At 41.3% G+C, this 23,217-nt stretch overlaps 1 protein-coding gene across 2 annotated transcripts; it reads right to left on the bottom strand.

The window, feature by feature from the left end:
- Positions 1-10,870: 10,870 nt before the first annotated feature.
- Positions 10,871-12,336, bottom strand: LOC121631990. 2 transcript variants are annotated; one of them, XM_041973110.1, is made up of 2 exons: positions 12,238-12,336; positions 10,871-12,016 (listed from the first exon to the last, which is right to left on the bottom strand). In XM_041973110.1, exon 2 carries the CDS (start codon positions 11,996-11,998, stop codon positions 11,114-11,116), a length of 885 nt encoding a protein of 294 aa, XP_041829044.1. In that variant the 5' UTR covers positions 11,999-12,016; positions 12,238-12,336; the 3' UTR covers positions 10,871-11,113. The 2 variants fall into 2 exon arrangements, with proteins under 2 accessions (XP_041829044.1, XP_041829043.1); XM_041973109.1 differs by having other exon boundaries at positions 10,871-12,013; positions 12,238-12,309.
- Between the last annotated feature and the right edge of the window lie 10,881 nt (positions 12,337-23,217).

Genomic DNA, 23,217 nt, shown 5'->3' with positions numbered 1-23,217 from the left:
TAAGTTTCACTGAACTTTAGAGTGAAAAGGCCACATGATAATTCTATTCTATTCTATTCGACAGTCATTTAGCAGACACTTTTATCCAAAGCAACTTACATTTGAGAGTAAGAACAACACAAGCATGACTTCAAACAAGATGGGACGTCACAATTAAGTGATAGCCAGACACCTTTTGAGTCCAGTTGGACCCAGGTGCTGTCATGTAGTGCTAGTGCAGTGCATATAATTTTTTTTTTTTTTTTGTCATTTTATTTAAATACAAGATCACGATTTCATCACACAATATCAACTAATTTGTAAGTGTAACAGTAAAGCTGCATCTTATGACAGCTTTAATACAGTTTAGGCCAAGCTCACACAATGATTTCCATCACAGTTCCCAGTCAGACAGCAGCTTCAATACAAAACATGACTCAGTGACATTTATTGGAGAATAAATTTCAACATAATTTTTTAAAACATATTTGTTGGAGCACATTTCCAATAATCACTTATAATAATGTTGTTCTGTAAATATATATATAAAAAAACTGAGTAAAGTCTGACTGTATGACTTTCATTATGCTGGATCAAGCAAACCTCCAAATTCATGTAAGATTTTTACATTTTTTATTATATATCTGTACTTTATTTTAATCTGATGGCTGTTGCTGTAACAGAAACATTGTGAGGTTTGTTTGTGAAAAGTTATGTTAATATGTGTGGTTTATTAATCGTTATCACCAAAATAGTCTGCTGTTCACATGGTGACTTTTTTAAACGGGTTTGTGATTTTCTAGTGTTATACGTCATTTGTAATTAGGCTCACAAATTGGTTGTTTTGGAGGCATCCATTGTTTCTGAGTTAGTGCAAATGGAACGACAAGATAACTGGAACACACCAATATTCCACAGTTCTTGAGATTTTTGGCATTTGGCAAAAGCGAATTGGATGAATTACATCCACCAACTGGTCTGGAGTGTGGAACAGACTGTTTCAAAGAGCCAGAGTTTTTAAAACATCAGTTCCACTGCAACAGTTTCCCAATCTGTGTCTATACTCATATACTCTGAGGTCAGAGTTTGCAACCGGTGAACTAAAGTCTGCAGGCTATGAGCCTCCAAGTCACATCACTCAGTGACTTTTAGCGACGCATATCACACAATCAGGTTATTGAGTCATAAGGTTGTTACTCCCATGCATTTCTTGAGAAAAGCAAAAGCTGTTCATGATTTCACAATGAGCAGCAGTACCTGCAGAAACAAGAAAAGAATAATTTTATTGTCTGTCAAAGGTGAGAGAACTCCCTCTTAGGAAAGGTTGTTGTTCATGTTGAAATAATTTAAAAAAGGGTTCCCAGTTTTCTCAGAAGGACGGCATGTCACTGCCATTAAAAGCTGTGAATTTTGTCTTTGATATTCTTGATTCAAGCTTTATATTGTCACATTCCTATATATATATATATATAGGAATATACATATATATATATATATATATATATATATATATATATATATATATATATATATATATTAGGGGTGTCAAAGGATTAAAAATTTTAATCTAAATTAATCACAGGGTAACAGGGTAACACAGAAAGAAATGACAAAAAGTTGAAAGTTGATATAACAATTGCTTTTTATTTTTTAAATTTCCAAAAGATCTTATTGAGACTGAAAAATAACATCAGCATAATCACCATAATCATAAAAAATAAAAAGTAAATTTGGATCTCCCGTGCCTGAAAATACACAAATGTGTTAATCACATTTTTTTTAATGAAACTAAAAGATGACGTAAATTTTAAAGAATTTTTGCAACTTAGCTGTTGTTCTTTTTTGCAGCACATACAGGGTAGATGAATGGAACTTTTATCTGTTTTGAACTCCACTATCACACAATTACATGTGGTCCTTTAACTTATTAATCTTTTAGCTAGTTGCTAAGGCATTCTAACTGGTTAACATTTTCTGAACGTAAAGCTGCCCATTTCTTCTGAATAACATGGCCTGTTACTGAGAAGATTTGTTTGCATGGAACTGTGAATGCGGGAGTCGTTAGGGATTTGCAGGCAAGCAGGGCCAGCGTGTCATGGGCTCCTGAATGAGCTGTTCACCACTGCATGGGGTAGTTCTCTGTCATGGTTGCTGCCTGCACTTCCCTAATCAGGCTCATCTGCTCCACCTGGAGCCGCCCTGATTGCCACACCATCGTCACCTGTTCCCCACTTCATTTAAACCCTACCCTACCAATTACCCTTGGTAATTTTTCTACAACACAGGTTGTACCTCTTCATCTGACTCAGAATCTGAGTCTGTCTTTAAAAGCTTAATTTTCTTCCTGGGTGGTCCATCTTGAGAGGTCTGCAGAGACCATCTGGGTGATTGTTCATACAGCCTGCCTCCAAGTGAGGTCCACATCTGTTCTCCTTTACTCTTGGGCAGACTCTTCAAGTCTTTGAAACGTGGATCCAGCGCCGTTGCAAGCTTGAGCCATGCATTGTTAGTATTTTCTTGGCGGGAGGCTAAATCGTCCACGGAGGTTGTCTTGAAGCTCACCACATTTGCAGAGTCTTCTTCAGAGACCTTCACCACTTGATGCAGGTGGCAGAGGGCAGGCAGTACTACTGAGCAGGAGATATAGGTGTCTCCACCAAGAATCTCAGTTGCATACCTGCAGTAGAATAACACACACACAAACACAATAAGTTATTAGAATACCAGCTGCTAAGCTAGCAAATCACTTAAACATTCGACTTTGATCAGTTCAATTTATCATTTTTTTTTATTTTTTTTATTTTCACACACCCCGACTTGGCGCCTGTACATTGGGGTTTACCCCGGTGGATGAAAGGCTAGCCTTCCTCCGCCTTCGGGTTAGGGTATGGGTCCTGACTGTTGTTTGTGCTTATGCACCAAATAGCAGTTTTTGGTTTTGGAGTCCTTGGAGAGCACTCCTTCCGGGGACTCCCTCGTTCTGCTGGGGGACTTCAATGCTCACATGGGCAATGACAGCGAGACCTGGAGGGGCGTGATTGGGAGGAACGGCCCCCCTAATCTAAATCCGAGTGGTGCTTTGTTGTTGGACTTCTGTGCTCGTCATGGACTGTCCATAACAAACATCTTATTCAGACATAAGAGTGTCCACATTTGCACTTGGCACCAGGACACTCTAGGCCGCAGTTCGATGATCGACTTTGTAGTCGTGCCGTCGGACTTGCGGCCGCATGTCCTGGACACTCGGGTGAAGAGAGGGGTGGAGCTGTCAACTGATCACCATCTGGTGGTGAGTTGGCTCAGATGGTGGGGGAGGACGCCGGTCAGGCCTGGCAGACCCAGCTGTGTTGTGAGGGTCTGCTGGGAACGTCTGGCAGAATCCCCTGTCAGAAAGAGTTTCAGAGGCAGGGGACATTGAGTCCGAATGGGCTGTGTTCCGTGCCTCTATTGTTGAGGCGGCCAGCCACAGCTGTGGCAGCAAAGTTGTCGGTGCCTGTCGTGGCGGTAACCCCGGAACTCGTTTGTGGACACCGGCAGTAAGGGATGCCATCAAGCTGAAGAAGGAGTCCTATCGGGCCTTTTTTGCCTGTGGGACTCCAGAAACAGCTGATGGGTATCGGCCGGCTAAGCGGAGCACAGCTTCGGCGGGCGCTAAGGCAAAAACTCGGGCATGGGAGAAGTTTGGAGAGGCCATGGAGAAATACTTCCGGTCGGCTTCGAGGAGATTCTGGTCCACCATCTGGCGGCTCAGGCGGGTAAAGCGGTGCGCCGTCAACACTGTGTACAGTGGGGATGGCGGGCTGCTGACTTCGACTCGGGACGTTGTGAGGTGGTGGAGGGAATACTTGGAAGACCTTCTCAATCCCACTAACACGTCTTCCAATGAGGAAGCAGAGTCTGGGGACCCTGGTGTTGGCTCTCCCATTTCTAGGGCTGAGGTTTCTGAGGTTTTTAATGAATGAATAAATAAATGAATCAATAAGTAAATGAGAAGTAGTACAGTTGAGTAAAATGAAAATAAAATAAATAACATTTGTGAAATCATAGAAGTCTGATGTCCAACACGCTCCATTCATGTGAAGCATCTATGGACAAAGAGTATTGTTTGGAAACAAATACTGTGAGATCTATCCAAAACATTTACTAGAATTTGCACAGACTGCTCAGGTTTATCCTTTTTTATCTATGTTTGTCCTATCATTTTTAAATCTTGTATAGTAGATTTCATATAGGTACATATTTTGATTGTTTGTCATTCTTATGTATTGTGAAATTTTGTAATGTGAGAACGAGCCAGTCTTTTAAATGGCTCTTTGAAAGGAAAGGCTCCTTAAGATCCGGCTTGAAAGAGCCATAAATCCCATCGTTATTAGCTGAGATTCTGGATTTTCTGTGGATACAGCACATGTTTACATTTACATCTACAGACCTGACGCTACACCCGGAAACAAGATGTTAACCCCTTAACTCCCGGTAGCGGAGGCCGCAGGTGCAGTCAAGCTAAAAATGAAAGTTTAGAGAATTTATAGGCCAGAAAGCTGGATAATGAAGCACTAAAGGTGCATAGATGGATTATTGTGCATATTGTGAATATTTCTCTCTCCTCACCATCTAGAAGCTGTGAGACTCTAATCCTGCTTTCTGTCTGTTCAACTGATGCTGATATTCATCATATATTGTTCTTTCTGTGTTCAGAAGGAAGCAGCTTCACAGCTTTACCTTTTAGTTAGTAAATCCTGAGCATTTCATCCTTCTTTCTCATAAATATTTTATTTTATAAATATATATGAAGAAATATTTTAACTGTTGGTGTTTAAAGAGAAAACTGCTGCTAAACCTGTTTATGTGTTTAGTGCAGGGGTCTGCAGCCTTTCCAATCCAAAGAGCCATTTTTTCCCTCAGCCAGCTAAATAAAACTACTTTAGAACTGCAAAAAGGCTACTTAATATATATTCTTAATGAGGAGCCACCGTGTGTGTGTGTGTGTGTGTGTGTGTGTGTGTGTGTGTGTGTGTGTGTGTGCATGTGTGTGTGTGTGTTTAGAGAAATTTCTGTGTCCAGTAAGTGCTGAGGGGGAGTTCAGAGTTCAGAGTCTGGTGGGTGAAGCTCTTCATAAGTCTGCTAAAGCAGCCCGGAGGCTCCGGTACCTTCTCCAAATGGCAGGAAGCAGGAAACAGGCTGTGCGGGGAGGGCTGGAGTCCCTCACAATGACGGCTGCTTTGAAGGTGAGCCGGGTGTTATAAATGTCCAAGAGAGGGGGAGGTGGGATACTAGTGATCTTCCCAGCTGTGTTCTCTATGCGCTGCAATGTTTTTCTGCTCTGTGCTCTGTGCAGCTCCCGAACCACACAGTGACCCAGCTGGTCAGGATGCTCTCAATGCTGCCTCCGTAAAAGGTGCACATGACCAGCAGTAGGTGTGTATAGCTCCGTGCTGCGTATTGTGGTTTTGCATTAATACCCGGGTTTGAGTGTTGTGAAAGAAATTTTGCTGCATATGGTAATCACTCATATATACTCATATAATAATCACATGTATATTCAGTTTTCTTTATTCATTTATTATTGTTAATCCATTCATTGTTACATTTTCATATTGTGTGTTCTCATTTTACAGAATATTGAAGTTACTGTTTTTCAGTGTTCACTGTTTTTCAGAGAGACTGACCACTCTCTTCCAGACCTTGGATATGGGAAACACACACCTGTTAGCTAGCAATAGTTGTTAAGGATATCAGCCTGGTTTTGGTGAGAACTGGAAGGAGAGCGGAAGATTTTTAGGGCTTCCCCGAACGTATAAGCTGAATCTCTTTAGGGGAGCTCCTCTGCCTTTCAGGGGGGCCAAGCTCCCCCGTATTTCGAACCCTGGGACAGATTAACTATGTTTCAAGTGGTTACCGGCCAAATGAAAGAGATTTGTACTAAAATCTAGTTAGTTGACCAACTGAATATGTGCTATGAGGTCTCTTCAAAAGCAGAAAAATATTGTAGGAGAAACTTAAACCGCTAAATTGGATTTTTTCCATTAAAACCAGCCATATTAATGCAACCTTTAGAAAGGATCTCGTGACTGTACCTGCAACTTTTTAGAAAAACATATAATCTATAAAAGCCCTTGGCAGACAAAGCTCCTATCCCCTTTCACTAACTGAAGCATAAGCCTATCCCTGCATGAGGCTGGTTTCTGTGTGAATCGCACCAGAGTGCAGCAGGCAGGGGCACTGCCAGGGATTTTGGGCCCCCTGAAAAGAAACTGGAGTCCCGTCCCCCCCACCTTAAAATTTTAATACTATAATCAGTGTTGTGTTCGTCAACGATGATTTTATTTAGTTGACTAACCTTTTTTTAATGACGATAATGAGACGGTGACTAGCTAAAAATGGCTCGCTGATGACTAAAACATAATGAGACATTTATGAGATTTCGTTGACAAGACTAGACGAAAATGTTCAAGGGCTGATTGTCCAACATTAAAAATGCATTTCAAAAATCTGAGCGCAATCTGTCATTCAGCAATGCTGCTGCACCTTGGCTACGCCCACCACTAGACGTGCAGCTCGCACACAGACAAGCAGTTTATTCATTCATAGATGAATCATGGCGGCAGCGTCGTCGAAGGGGTTTGGTGGTCGGAAGCGACAAAACGATATATGGACATATTTTAACCATAATCCATAATTTCACTGGCAGACTAGGTCAAGTTCAGCACTGCTCATATTTTGGGCATGTGTATGTTCAGGGTGGAGTATTGCACTTCAGAAAATTCTTAGAAATAAAGCCACAGTTACTAAAGTAAGGATGTTGTTGTTCTTTGCTTTTTTGGAGTAATTGATTCCACACTTGGCACTTTATCTGTGTAATGTATAACCCTAAGTAGATCAGAAAGTATTTGCTGTTGGTTGGGAAACCTAAGTCTAAAACAATTCCTTTGAATTTTGTAATTATTGATGAAAATAACCAAACAACAAGCTAACAATGTGTTGCTATATGTTTAACTTATAGATCTGCTATTTTCTTGTGTGACATCTTTGTATGATTAAGTAGGGCATCAATGGCAGAGTCCCTGTTGATGGGAAAGTCTAGGCTAAAGATATCATTTATATGGAAACGGTACCTATAATTGCATGCATGGATGCAGCAGTAAATGCTTACAATCCCCTTGACCAGTACCGTATGGGTTTCCCTCCTCTTCAGGATATTGTATCCCTGTTGGGTGAATCTGACTAATAAAGTGTTGCCAGTTTCACCAACATACTGGAGGCCACACACTCTACAAGTCATCAAACACACATAGATCTTTGAATGTTGGGTACCTCTACAATCACATAAAAAAGCAATCTTATTGTAGGAGCTACACAACCACTGACGATGTTGAAAAACTGACCAAGGTTCCTGGTTCTGGGTTCACTGGTTTCACCTTGGCTCTGATGAAATGATCTTTTAGACTCTGGTTCCTTCTAACAGCCCCTATCATCTGGTGGTCTTTGAGGAGCCCAGCGTTCTGGAGCAGGTCCTGGAAGTTATTCCCGAGCACACAAACTAATTTCACTGTGGGGGGAGAATATGTGATGACCAAAGTAAGAATAGGAGACACATTGATCAGTCTGGTCTGGAGGAAAGACGTGAGACATTTCCTAAGAAAGGAGCGACAGTATCCTCTGCTGGACAAAGAGTGAAACAGCACTTTAGTGTCTGCAGCAAAGTCAGACTGCTGTGTGCAGATTCTGTAGAATCTCAGCAGCTGAAATTTTACCAGGCCAGCAAACGTGTGTTTCGGATGGAAGCTGGTTTTCTGCAGAAGGGCATGAGTATCACTGGGTTTGAAAAAAACTTTCATTTCCAATTTGTGGCTCTTGAAATTATTTCCTTTATATGTTGTTGTGTCTAGAAATCTATTGAATGTGTGTTTCTGGTTGATTTAAGTGAAATGGATGATTATTTAAGGTGCTCAAGAGAAGCTCAAAGTCCTGTTTTGAGTCACCCACACTCCCTAGATGTCATCCAGGAACCTGTAGGAATGTGAGGCCTGTGTATCACAGCTTTCTAGAGCTGAAGTTTCCCAGTCTGCCATTAAAAAGTTGGCATAAGCTGGAGCAAACTTCGTCCCCATTGCTGTTCCCCATGACCTGTAAGTAGAACTCACCTTAAACTTAGTCGTTTCTGGTTACATTCACTTCCAGCAGCTGTAGCAGCTCTTAATCAGGTTTCTTTTTGTTGGGGTATTTCTGGAAAATCTTTTTAACCGCTTCAATTCCTTCTTTTTCTTTCTCCTTCAGTTTCCTTCTATGTTTGTATACAGACTGTCAATGTCAACTATGAATAAAATGCTTTTGTCTGGGAGTTTAATTTGTTTAATTTTATCAATGAAATTATAAGTATTTTTAATAGAACTCTCATGTTTGGTGGAAAGAGGACTGAGGAAGTGGTCAATATATTTGGCTGTATTATAGGTCTCACTGTTAATGGTTGGACACAATGGGGCGTCCAGGAGGGTCCTGAAAGGGGACGGGCCACTTGGAGCGCTCCTGGTGAATCTTGGGTAGCATATAAAACAGTCTTGCCCTCGGTTCTGAGGATCCCAACAAGTAGTTCTTCTGTTTTAAATTAATACATTTCTTTTAAATTGTTAATAATTTTATCAATTATAGGTACTGTTTCCATATAAATAGGTCTTCTCAGTTTAGTGTAATAGGTTTTATCATTAAGTTGTCTGTAGCCCTATTTTAAATATTGATCTCTGTCTAAAATCACTACTCCACTCCCTTTATCTGCTGGTTTATCATTGGGGGTCCTCTTGTGTGGGTGGAGAGCTCCACCAGGTCCCACTGTCTGGTTCTGGGGAGTCGATGTGGATCGGGTGCTGGTGGATGAACTGAATCTAGATGTTGTGATGGGCTGGTGATGGGGTACCGCTCTGCCAGATTGGCCACAATTACAACTTGAGCTTGGTCCAGGCTCTCTGTCTTGAGTTAGTGACCCAGGTTTCTTTTAGCCCAGAATGCTGCAATTTCAAATGGGCCCTCCCAGTCCTGTGAAGAAAACCAAATAATGCTTGGTCCTCCTGATCTATATTATCAGTGTAGTTGTACTGAAGAATTTTTACAGTAGTACAGGCCCACTGATTTTCATTGTTTTCAATTACCTTCTGAATTTTTCTATTTGGAGTAGCTGGTTTCACCACATCAGCCAGGTTACGAGTCGTCTTATCAGTCGAGGGTGGGAGGTGTGGTTGTGCAACGTTTTTAAGATGATGTACTGCTTTAATGAGTTTGTGAATGAAACAGACCATAAAGGAGAAGTCTGGATCATTAGATTCAATTCTATGAGCCTCGGTCGGTCCGGGGTGTCTACGGTTTGGTCCCACATTGAGTACCATGATGGGGTCTCCCTTGAGTGGAGTGTTGCTCACAGTCAGGACATCTCTCTTGGTGGACTGGTGAGCGGTGGTAATGATAGAAAGATCAAAGGCATTATTAAAGTCAAGAAACGACATAAAGCAGCTATGATAGATAAATCAAAAGTCAAGAATTTCCTGCTTCATGGAGGGGAGGCGGTCAGCACCACAGTGGTTCAGTCTAACCCCTGCTGGTCCATCCCCCAGTGATGTAAAGCTGAAAAAATCTAGATAGCTAAATTAGATATGATACCTCCCAGAAGTGTGAATGAGATGGGTTTTAGATAATCATCTCCTTATAATAAATATGGATCAGTATTATTATCATTATATCTTTATTGTTAAATAGAGTCCATTATTACAGTTATTATCATCAAATCTCATTATTCCCCTACTCAGGGATTTAAACCCTAACATCACTGAATACTTTCTTATTAACCCCATCCCATGTTATCTTTATATGTATCTTCTTATTTGTCTCTTTACTTTCTGACCAAGGAACTTTACTCCTAACCCTAGCCTCTCGGGCCCTTTATTTCATAACCCATCAGATTTCATTAACTGCTTGAGTTTGGGATTTATTAATGCCTTATTATATGATTTGATTTCTAACACTAATCTACTGCATCCCCATCTAGTTATTCCTAAATAAAAGATCAAACCAATGATTATAGAATATCCATTTATAAGAATTCTTTTATATTTTCTAAAGGTGATATGCTGGTGTGTCTCTTCCTCTTTACCAGGACATCCTGCCCAGAAGAGGTGATATTCAGGGGGAGTGGGGTTACCGGAAACAGGAATGGAATGGCCAGTGCACTAGCTCTGCAGCCTCCGGCCTTCATCTTCTGGCAGCAGAGTTAACATTGTTTTCTTTCCCTGCCCAATCCCAACATAAGTGTATGTAACTGTCGCTGTAACTTCATTCTGATGGAAAAATCTGAAAATCTGGTGGTCCTTTAGACGGGAAGTTTGGGATTTATGAAAACAAAAATGGAACCATCAATAAGAACGCTGTCATGTGTGGACGGAGCAGGAAGAAGTTTCAGTTATACCCAAGCTGCTCTATCTTAACGTCAAGCACGCATTTGTTGAGACTGCAACTTCAGGATTAACACCTAGTTTTCTGCAGACCAAAAGCTAGGTCTTTATATTCTGAGCTATCCTGTCATAAAACAGATTAAAGATTTTAGTCGCCCTAAAATAAAACCAACCAGACATCAGAGTGGACTTTATTGGCTTCTTTCCTTCACCGTAAAGGAACATATCAAAGTCTTTGCTTTGAATTATCTTTCTTATTTTTATTAAAAGCCATGCTGGAAACATAACTGTGTCAGAATAAGAGTTGAACTGTGAGGAAGTCGATGTGACGACGGTAAATTCACCCTCACTCTGAACTGATGGAGTGATGCTGCTGAGCTGCTCTCATCTCATCTTAGATGGAATTTTATTTCTTCGTCTGTTTAACAGGTCAAACAGGAATAACCACAACAAGAGAGTCAGATGCAAACAGGACTTTAATTAAAGAAGATAAATCAGAATGAATTCATACAGAGTCACGGAAGAATGATTGATGTGACTGATTGTAGGATCAATAACAGAGTTACATGTTGGTAGAAAAAACCTCTGAGATCTCTGCATTGAAAACATTATTTCAGAAAGAGAAAATTCATCACCAGACTAATTAAACTTTTTCTTCTGCTTTTGCTGATGACGATGCTCAGATGCGTTACCATGACGACTCACTTGCTAAAGCACAGGAAGATCTGGGTTGCAGGCCAGCAGCCACAGCCATTGCCTGAGTTGAGGCTTTTATCAATAACATGGACCCCGGCATGTTGAAACGGCTCCACCAGCTCCTTGTTGAAGATCACAGTGATGGTTTTGATGGGGGAGTCGCAGTTGGCCTTGTTGTACCACAGGAACACATCCTTTCCTTTGGTCCCCTCGTTGAGATCCTGGTTGACTGGTTGGTAGTTACCGTTTTGAAGGTTCTCGTACTCTTTATCATTGGTGGAAATCTGCAGATCTGTGAGGCCTCCCTTTGGGTCGGTGGTCAGGCGGTACCAGATGAAGACGCTGGCCCCTCCTGCTCCTCTGTTGGTGTTTTCATCCACTCGGATGTAACCGTTCTCGAAGTACTCTTGGTCACCTGCAGAGGAATTGTTGGCAGTGATGTCACAGACGTACACCTGTTTCTCTCTTTGCAGCCACAGGTAGATCCATTGTTTTCCAGCATTTCGGTTCAGATCACAGGCCGTTCGCTCCCAACCAAACTTAAACTTCTGGGCTTCATCGTCAGTAGAGACGTCAACTTTCACAATGGGGATATCATACACTGAGGAGCCCTTATAGTACCACAGGTAGATCTCATTTCCACATGCTCCAGCATTGAGGTTTTTGTCCACCTTGTGGTACCCTGCAGTGTTTAGGCCCTCACTCATTTCAGTGTTGAAGGAAAACTGGATCCTGGTGATCGGTGAGCAGTTTCCTTCTTTGTACCACAGGTGGATTTCCTTCCCTCCGACTCCTTTGTTCAGATCAATGCTGAGCTTTTTAAAGTGACATTCACGGAGCTCGGCCTCCTCGGCTTTATTCAGAGACACTTGGAGTTCGGTGATGTACATGGTCACTCTGGATTTCTGCTTTAAAATGAGAGGATACAGGAATGAAGACACAATGCAGTGATGACAGGAATGTGCAAGAAGAAACATCTGATTCAGGTGTCAAACAGAAAAACTAAACAGAGAAATAAGTTAATCAAGCTATATTCAGAAGAACAGGAACTGCAGTGGTGCTAGCTGCTGGAGATGGAGGACACTTTCAGCCTCCGTAATACAGAGTAAGAAGAGTGTTAAACACTTACGTGTCTGCAGACAGTGTAGGACTATAGAAAGTCACCTGGATGGCTGAATGCTGCTGTTCCTTCACATAGTTGGCTGCCTTTATATACACAGCTGACATGCTGAGGTTGCTAAAGAAATTACCATGAAAGAGACGTCATTATTCAGAGGTACGCTCCACCCAGCTCCTTCATCTAGCTGTGTCATCCAACGGTCCTGACTTGACCGTTGATTGACACAGCTAGATGACACATTATCGTTTGACTTTCATTAAACATTTATCCATTAAAATCATGTCCAACCAAGAGAAGTTAGCTCTGTTCTCTGACATGACTGAAGATATGTGACTCCAATTTGTGTGTATTTATAAACACTCTACGGTTTTTCTTTTCTTTAAAATATTCTTTGTATTTTTGCACCGTGGGATGGAGAGAAACGTCTTCATTGATTCCTGTGTGTGTACTCACATACTGCAAAACTGACAATATAAAGCTTGAATCAAGAATATCAATGACAAAATCCACAGCTTTTAATGGCAGTGACATGCCGTCCTTCTGAGAAAACTGGAAATCCTTTATTCAATCATTTCTTTTCCAAAGAAAGAGTTCTGTCACCTCTGACAAACAGTAAAATTATCTTGTTTTTGCAGGTACTGCTGCTCATTGTGAAATCATTTACAGCTTTTGCTTTTTCTCAAGAAATGCTTGGGAGTAACAACCTTATGACTCAAGAACCTGATCCACCTGTCTTAACCATTTCACTGTAACAGCATAATTATCAATGACAACTTGCTGCTGTTTACACTGGAAAGGTAAGGGACACAAAATATATTATAAAGTTTTGGGGTTCTTTTATGCAATTTTTTATTAATAATTTAAGTCTTGAATAACCCTTAACTGTGTCTCTTTTGTCATCACAGGGACGACACGAACAATGCTGTACCTGAGAGTACTGCAAACTTGTCCCAAACTTTTGATCATGGAAGAGACAGCAAATGTGGCACAAAGATCAAGCAAAGATCAAACATTGAAATTATACAGATGAATATGACATCATTTACAACAAAAGAGATTGTGGACTTCAGTAGAGGCCACACTGACCATCATTGGTGCTGCTGTGGAGAAAGCGAGCAGCACCAAGTCCCTGGGGCTGCACATCTGTGAAGACGAGTCCTGGACAGCCAACCGCACGTCCCTGGTGGAGAAAGCCCAGCGGCACCTCTATTTCCTCCGCAGGCTGAAGAGAGGGAGAGCCCCCCAAGTAGAGTCATTTTCATTATCTCTGATGCGAAACATAGTAAACAGACAGGTCCTCACAATATCCGAAACATCAAATAATAAAATCCACTCACACACATCAAACATGATCGTTCACTGGAATCAGCAATAAAAAAACACTGAGGACATCAAACTAGTAAAATAAAAATGAAAAACGAAATGATACATCAATGTCCCTTGAATAATAAAAAATGCTCAAGATTAAAACAACAACAAAAAAAAAGAATCAAAAACATGATTCAATAAAATCACAAAAAGATTAAAGTCATCTGTAGCTGTTTAAAATGCTACAGCACGTGGAACAAAGGTTTGGTTTTAGTCTTGATTCTGAATCTCAGACCTGAGGGACGCAGTTCAAAGTCCTGGTGTGGCAGCTGGTTCTGGTTTCCCACAATGCCCCTGGCTTTCCACCTTACCTGCTGCTCATATACAGCAGGACTGAGGACTGAGGGAGGCCTCCTTCACCACCTGCTTAACTTCATAGAACCTTCTGTTGTCAAGCAATCAAACCAGAAAATGAAGGAAAATGTTAAATCCGATTCAATTAAAGACTTCATGCTTTGATGGATTTTCATTCATCCATCATGTTTCTGAGCGACTAAACGTTGGCGAGGATCAGGGCCGGATTAAAAGTTGATTCCAGTGTCTTTCCTCCTCACTTGACTGCCGCTCAGTGCTTCTGTTCCATCTCTCTGTCATGGCTTCTGTCTCTTTCTTTCTTTCTGTCTCACAATCACTCATTTGGTCCTTACTCTTCAGCTCTCCATCCCCACCTTGTTGTGTCTCAGCCTCTTCTCTCTTCTTGTCATAAAATAATATGGAATCAATTCAGATCAACTGGACAGCCACAGGGCTGCAAACATTTCAATAATCCTTGGAGTGAGATTTGGTGGAACCAACCAAAATTCTGTTGCATACACAGTAGAAAGGCATTAGACATATTTTGACTCATTTTGTGCTGTTTAATCATAAAATACAGCACTCAGGAGTAACAAAATATTTTAAAAAGGTGTATAAATAGGTCTTCAAAGTACCAACAGAAACCTCTAAATAAAACAGGAACCAACTCAACTACAAAAAAGAAGGGATAATAAGACAGAGAGAATTCCGCAATAATAATAAGATCTGTGTGCCTTGTCGGATTGGCATTTGGCCTTTTTTGGGGCCTTAATTATCAGCTGATCAAGGTGGTGAGAACATAAAAAATTTAGTACAGCATGTGGAAAATAAGATTATCTGCTTACAGCAGAACATACAGTGGAATAAAAGTTAATGTCAGTGTTACTGAGATTATTCTGTTTGAACCAGCTGCAGATGATTGATTGTAAACTGAAGAACTTCAGCCTCATCTGGACATGATGATGGACCTGCTGCTGCTGGGTCTGAGACTGAGGATCATGCGGTTCATGATGTTACCATGTTAAAGTGGAGCTGAAAGGTTCAGTATATATGATTGTTATGCAATCATAGACAGTTCCCAATTAGGCAGTTCCTAGTTAGGCAGTTCGCAGTTAGGCAGTTCCCAGTTAGGCAGTTCCCGGTAAGACAGTTCCCAGGTTCCCAGTCAGACAGTTCTGTGCTGGAAAAATCTTCGTGGGGAGAATCAAAAATGATGCTGAGTCAAACTGTCTTTCACAAGTTTATTATAGCAAAGAGAAATATAAAAAAAACATGCAGTCAAGCATGCAGAGAGATCTCTCTGATCAAACAAGGAAATGTCACAAAGTTATATAGATCTCTGATCACGCCATTTCTAACAATCATCATCATGCATGTCTCGATGGGGATATCTATTAAAGGTTGTTGCTAGGGCAAATTTTGAGAGAGTTCTCCATAAAAGGAAACTAGACTAAACTTGAGACAGCAGGTGATCTTTGCTCTTCACTTCACCCTGCTAGTAAACAGGAAAAGGGAAACTATAAAGAGAACTGGCCAGCGTCTGTAAGTTTCACTGAACTTTAGAGTGAAAAGGCCACATGATAATTCTATTCTATTCTATTCGACAGTCATTTAGCAGACACTTTTATCCAAAGCAACTTACATTTGAGAGTAAGAACAACACAAGCATGACTTCAAACAAGATGGGACGTCACAATTAAGTGATAGCCAGACACCTTTTGAGTCCAGTTGGACCCAGGTGCTGTCATGTAGTGCTAGTGCAGTGCATATAATTTTTTTTTTTTTTTTGTCATTTTATTTAAATACAAGATCACGATTTCATCACACAATATCAACTAATTTGTAAGTGTAACAGTAAAGCTGCATCTTATGACAGCTTTAATACAGTTTAGGCCAAGCTCACACAATGATTTCCATCACAGTTCCCAGTCAGACAGCAGCTTCAATACAAAACATGACTCAGTGACATTTATTGGAGAATAAATTTCAACATAATTTTTTAAAACATATTTGTTGGAGCACATTTCCAATAATCACTTATAATAATGTTGTTCTGTAAATATATATATAAAAAAACTGAGTAAAGTCTGACTGTATGACTTTCATTATGCTGGATCAAGCAAACCTCCAAATTCATGTAAGATTTTTACATTTTTTATTATATATCTGTACTTTATTTTAATCTGATGGCTGCTGCTGTAACAGAAACATTGTGAGGTTTGTTTGTGAAAAGTTATGTTAATATGTGTGGTTTATTAATCGTTATCACCAAAATAGTCTGCTGTTCACATGGTGACTTTTTTAAACGGGTTTGTGATTTTCTAGTGTTATACGTCATTTGTAATTAGGCTCACAAATTGGTTGTTTTGGAGGCATCCATTGTTTCTGAGTTAGTGCAAATGGAACGACAAGATAACTGGAACACACCAATATTCCACAGTTCTTGAGATTTTTGGCATTTGGCAAAAGCGAATTGGATGAATTACATCCACCAACTGGTCTGGAGTGTGGAACAGACTGTTTCAAAGAGCCGGAGTTTTTAAAACATCAGTTCCACTGCAACAGTTTCCCAATCTGTGTCTATACTCATATACTCTGAGGTCAGAGTTTGCAACCGGTGAACTAAAGTCTGCAGGCTATGAGCCTCCAAGTCACATCACTCAGTGACTTTTAGCGACGCATATCACACAATCAGGTTATTGAGTCATAAGGTTGTTACTCCCATGCATTTCTTGAGAAAAAGCAAAAGCTGTTCATGATTTCACAATGAGCAGCAGTACCTGCAGAAACAAGAAAAGAATAATTTTATTGTCTGTCAAAGGTGAGAGAACTCCCTCTTAGGAAAGGTTGTTGTTCATGTTGAAATAATTTAAAAAAGGGTTCCCAGTTTTCTCAGAAGGACGGCATGTCACTGCCATTAAAAGCTGTGAATTTTGTCTTTGATATTCTTGATTCAAGCTTTATATTGTCACATTCCTATATATATATATATATAGGAATATACATATATATATATATATATATATATATATATATATATATATTAGGGGTGTCAAAGGATTAAAAATTTTAATCTAAATAATCACAGGGTAACAGGGTAACACAGAAAGAAATGACAAAAAGTTGAAAGTTGATATAACAATTGCTTTTTATTTTTTAAATTTCCAAAAGATCTTATTGAGACTGAAAAATAACATCAGCATAATCACCATAATCATAAAAAATAAAAAGTAAATTTGGATCTCCCGTGCCTGAAAATACACAAATGTGTTAATCACATTTTTTTTAATGAAACTAAAAGATGACGTAAATTTTAAAGAATTTTGGCAACTTAGCTGTTGTTCTTTTTTGCAGCACATACAGGGTAGATGAATGGAACTTTTATCTGTTTTGAACTCCACTATCACACAATTACATGTGGTCCTTTAACTTATTAATCTTTTAGCTAGTTGCTAAGGCATTCTAACTGGTTAACATTTTCTGAACGTAAAGCTGCCCATTTCTTCTGAATAACATGGCCTGTTACTGAGAAGATTTGTTTGCATGGAACTGTGAATGCGGGAGTCGCTAGGGATTTGCAGGCAAGCAGGGCCAGCGTGTCATGGGCTCCTGAATGAGCTGTTCACCACTGCATGGGGTAGTTCTCTGTCATGGTTGCTGCCTGCACTTCCCTAATCAGGCTCATCTGCTCCACCTGGAGCCGCCCTGATTGCCACACCATCGTCACCTGTTCCCCACTTCATTTAAACCCTACCCTACCAATTACCCTTGGTAATTTTTCTACAACACAGGTTGTACCTCTTCATCTGACTCAGAATCTGAGTCTGTCTTTAAAAGCTTAATTTTCTTCCTGGGTGGTCCATCTTGAGAGGTCTGCAGAGACCATCTGGGTGATTGTTCATACAGCATGCCTCCAAGTGAGGTCCACATCTGTTCTCCTTTACTCTTGGGCAGACTCTTCAAGTCTTTGAAACGTGGATCCAGCGCCGTTGCAAGCTTGAGCCATGCATTGTTAGTATTTTCTTGGCGGGAGGCTAAATCGTCCACGGAGGTTGTCTTGAAGCTCACCACATTTGCAGAGTCTTCTTCAGAGACCTTCACCACTTGATGCAGGTGGCAGAGGGCAGGCAGTACTACTGAGCAGGAGATATAGGTGTCTCCACCAAGAATCTCAGTTGCATACCTGCAGTAGAATAACACACACACAAACACAATAAGTTATTAGAATACCAGCTGCTAAGCTAGCAAATCACTTAAACATTCGACTTTGATCAGTTCAATTTATCATTTTTTTTTATTTTTTTTATTTTCACACACCCCGACTTGGCGCCTGTACATTGGGGTTTACCCCGGTGGATGAAAGGCTAGCCTTCCTCCGCCTTCGGGTTAGGGTATGGGTCCTGACTGTTGTTTGTGCTTATGCACCAAATAGCAGTTTTTGGTTTTGGAGTCCTTGGAGAGCACTCCTTCCGGGGACTCCCTCGTTCTGCTGGGGGACTTCAATGCTCACATGGGCAATGACAGCGAGACCTGGAGGGGCGTGATTGGGAGGAACGGCCCCCCTAATCTAAATCCGAGTGGTGCTTTGTTGTTGGACTTCTGTGCTCGTCATGGACTGTCCATAACAAACATCTTATTCAGACATAAGAGTGTCCACATTTGCACTTGGCACCAGGACACTCTAGGCCGCAGTTCGATGATCGACTTTGTAGTCGTGCCGTCGGACTTGCGGCCGCATGTCCTGGACACTCGGGTGAAGAGAGGGGTGGAGCTGTCAACTGATCACCATCTGGTGGTGAGTTGGCTCAGATGGTGGGGGAGGACGCCGGTCAGGCCTGGCAGACCCAGCTGTGTTGTGAGGGTCTGCTGGGACCGTCTGGCAGAATCCCCTGTCAGAAAGAGTTTCAGAGGCAGGGGACATTGAGTCCGAATGGGCTGTGTTCCGTGCCTCTATTGTTGAGGCGGCCAGCCACAGCTGTGGCAGCAAAGTTGTCGGTGCCTGTCGTGGCGGTAACCCCGGAACTCGTTTGTGGACACCGGCAGTAAGGGATGCCATCAAGCTGAAGAAGGAGTCCTATCGGGCCTTTTTTGCCTGTGGGACTCCAGAAACAGCTGATGGGTATCGGCCGGCTAAGCGGAGCGCAGCTTCGGCGGGCGCTAAGGCAAAAACTCGGGCATGGGAGAAGTTTGGAGAGGCCATGGAGAAATACTTCCGGTCGGCTTCGAGGAGATTCTGGTCCACCATCCGGCGGCTCAGGCGGGTAAAGCGGTGCGCCGTCAACACTGTGTACAGTGGGGATGGCGGGCTGCTGACTTCGACTCGGGACGTTGTGAGGTGGTGGAGGGAATACTTGGAAGACCTTCTCAATCCCACTAACACGTCTTCCAATGAGGAAGCAGAGTCTGGGGACCCTGGTGTTGGCTCTCCCATTTCTAGGGCTGAGGTTTCTGAGGTTTTTAATGAATGAATAAATAAATGAATCAATAAGTAAATGAGAAGTAGTACAGTTGAGTAAAATGAAAATAAAATAAATAACATTTGTGAAATCATAGAAGTCTGATGTCCAACACGCTCCATTCATGTGAAGCATCTATGGACAAAGAGTATTGTTTGGAAACAAATACTGTGAGATCTATCCAAAACATTTACTAGAATTTGCACAGACTGCTCAGGTTTATCCTTTTTTATCTATGTTTGTCCTATCATTTTTAAATCTTGTATAGTAGATTTCATATAGGTACATATTTTGATTGTTTGTCATTCTTATGTATTGTGAAATTTTGTAATGTGAGAACGAGCCAGTCTTTTAAATGGCTCTTTGAAAGGAAAGGCTCCTTAAGATCCGGCTTGAAAGAGCCATAAATCCCATCGTTATTAGCTGAGATTCTGGATTTTCTGTGGATACAGCACATGTTTACATTTACATCTACAGACCTGACGCTACACCCGGAAACAAGATGTTAACCCCTTAACTCCCGGTAGCGGAGGCCGCAGGTGCAGTCAAGCTAAAAATGAAAGTTTAGAGAATTTATAGGCCAGAAAGCTGGATAATGAAGCACTAAAGGTGCATAGATGGATTATTGTGCATATTGTGAATATTTCTCTCTCCTCACCATCTAGAAGCTGTGAGACTCTAATCCTGCTTTCTGTCTGTTCAACTGATGCTGATATTCATCATATATTGTTCTTTCTGTGTTCAGAAGGAAGCAGCTTCACAGCTTTACCTTTTAGTTAGTAAATCCTGAGCATTTCATCCTTCTTTCTCATAAATATTTTATTTTATAAATATATATGAAGAAATATTTTAACTGTTGGTGTTTAAAGAGAAAACTGCTGCTAAACCTGTTTATGTGTTTAGTGCAGGGGTCTGCAGCCTTTCCAATCCAAAGAGCCATTTTTCCCTCAGCCAGCTAAATAAAACTACTTTAGAACTGCAAAAAGGCTACTTAATATATATTCTTAATGAGGAGCCACCGTGTGTGTGTGTGTGTGTGTGTGTGTGTGTGTGTGTGTGTGTGTGTGTGTGTGCATGTGTGTGTGTGTGTTTAGAGAAATTTCTGTGTCCAGTAAGTGCTGAGGGGGAGTTCAGAGTTCAGAGTCTGGTGGGTGAAGCTCTTCATAAGTCTGCTAAAGCAGCCCGGAGGCTCCGGTACCTTCTCCAAATGGCAGGAAGCAGGAAACAGGCTGTGCGGGGAGGGCTGGAGTCCCTCACAATGACGGCTGCTTTGAAGGTGAGCCGGGTGTTATAAATGTCCAAGAGAGGGGGAGGTGGGATACTAGTGATCTTCCCAGCTGTGTTCTCTATGCGCTGCAATGTTTTTCTGCTCTGTGCTCTGTGCAGCTCCCGAACCACACAGTGACCCAGCTGGTCAGGATGCTCTCAATGCTGCCTCCGTAAAAGGTGCACATGACCAGCAGTAGGTGTGTATAGCTCCGTGCTGCGTATTGTGGTTTTGCATTAATACCCGGGTTTGAGTGTTGTGAAAGAAATTTTGCTGCATATGGTAATCACTCATATATACTCATATAATAATCACATGTATATTCAGTTTTCTTTATTCATTTATTATTGTTAATCCATTCATTGTTACATTTTCATATTGTGTGTTCTCATTTTACAGAATATTGAAGTTACTGTTTTTCAGTGTTCACTGTTTTTCAGAGAGACTGACCACTCTCTTCCAGACCTTGGATATGGGAAACACACACCTGTTAGCTAGCAATAGTTGTTAAGGATATCAGCCTGGTTTTGGTGAGAACTGGAAGGAGAGCGGAAGATTTTTAGGGCTTCCCCGAACGTATAAGCTGAATCTCTTTAGGGGAGCTCCTCTGCCTTTCAGGGGGGCCAAGCTCCCCCGTATTTCGAACCCTGGGACAGATTAACTATGTTTCAAGTGGTTACCGGCCAAATGAAAGAGATTTGTACTAAAATCTAGTTAGTTGACCAACTGAATATGTGCTATGAGGTCTCTTCAAAAGCAGAAAAATATTGTAGGAGAAACTTAAACCGCTAAATTGGATTTTTTCCATTAAAACCAGCCATATTAATGCAACCTTTAGAAAGGATCTCGTGACTGTACCTGCAACTTTTTAGAAAAACATATAATCTATAAAAGCCCTTGGCAGACAAAGCTCCTATCCCCTTTCACTAACTGAAGCATAAGCCTATCCCTGCATGAGGCTGGTTTCTGTGTGAATCGCACCAGAGTGCAGCAGGCAGGGGCACTGCCAGGGATTTTGGGCCCCCTGAAAAGAAACTGGAGTCCCGTCCCCCCCACCTTAAAATTTTAATACTATAATCAGTGTTGTGTTCGTCAACGATGATTTTATTTAGTTGACTAACCTTTTTTTAATGACGATAATGAGACGGTGACTAGCTAAAAATGGCTCGCTGATGACTAAAACATAATGAGACATTTATGAGATTTCGTTGACAAGACTAGACGAAAATGTTCAAGGGCTGATTGTCCAACATTAAAAATGCATTTCAAAAATCTGAGCGCAATCTGTCATTCAGCAATGCTGCTGCACCTTGGCTACGCCCACCACTAGACGTGCAGCTCGCACACAGACAAGCAGTTTATTCATTCATAGATGAATCATGGCGGCAGCGTCGTCGAAGGGGTTTGGTGGTCGGAAGCGACAAAACGATATATGGACATATTTTAACCATAATCCATAATTTCACTGGCAGACTAGGTCAAGTTCAGCACTGCTCATATTTTGGGCATGTGTATGTTCAGGGTGGAGTATTGCACTTCAGAAAATTCTTAGAAATAAAGCCACAGTTACTAAAGTAAGGATGTTGTTGTTCTTTGCTTTTTTGGAGTAATTGATTCCACACTTGGCACTTTATCTGTGTAATGTATAACCCTAAGTAGATCAGAAAGTATTTGCTGTTGGTTGGGAAACCTAAGTCTAAAACAATTCCTTTGAATTTTGTAATTATTGATGAAAATAACCAAACAACAAGCTAACAATGTGTTGCTATATGTTTAACTTATAGATCTGCTATTTTCTTGTGTGACATCTTTGTATGATTAAGTAGGGCATCAATGGCAGAGTCCCTGTTGATGGGAAAGTCTAGGCTAAAGATATCATTTATATGGAAACGGTACCTATAATTGCATGCATGGATGCAGCAGTAAATGCTTACAATCCCCTTGACCAGTACCGTATGGGTTTCCCTCCTCTTCAGGATATTGTATCCCTGTTGGGTGAATCTGACTAATAAAGTGTTGCCAGTTTCACCAACATACTGGAGGCCACACACTCTACAAGTCATCAAACACACATAGATCTTTGAATGTTGGGTACCTCTACAATCACATAAAAAAGCAATCTTATTGTAGGAGCTACACAACCACTGACGATGTTGAAAAACTGACCAAGGTTCCTGGTTCTGGGTTCACTGGTTTCACCTTGGCTCTGATGAAATGATCTTTTAGACTCTGGTTCCTTCTAACAGCCCCTATCATCTGGTGGTCTTTGAGGAGCCCAGCGTTCTGGAGCAGGTCCTGGAAGTTATTCCCGAGCACACAAACTAATTTCACTGTGGGGGGAGAATATGTGATGACCAAAGTAAGAATAGGAGACACATTGATCAGTCTGGTCTGGAGGAAAGACGTGAGACATTTCCTAAGAAAGGAGCGACAGTATCCTCTGCTGGACAAAGAGTGAAACAGCACTTTAGTGTCTGCAGCAAAGTCAGACTGCTGTGTGCAGATTCTGTAGAATCTCAGCAGCTGAAATTTTACCAGGCCAGCAAACGTGTGTTTCGGATGGAAGCTGGTTTTCTGCAGAAGGGCATGAGTATCACTGGGTTT

This window comes from Melanotaenia boesemani, chromosome 21, assembly GCF_017639745.1.
Source record: "Melanotaenia boesemani isolate fMelBoe1 chromosome 21, fMelBoe1.pri, whole genome shotgun sequence".
NCBI lineage: Eukaryota > Metazoa > Chordata > Actinopteri > Atheriniformes > Melanotaeniidae > Melanotaenia > Melanotaenia boesemani.
Note: the sequence above shows the minus strand (reverse complement) of the source record. Positions and strands in the feature narration are given on the sequence as shown.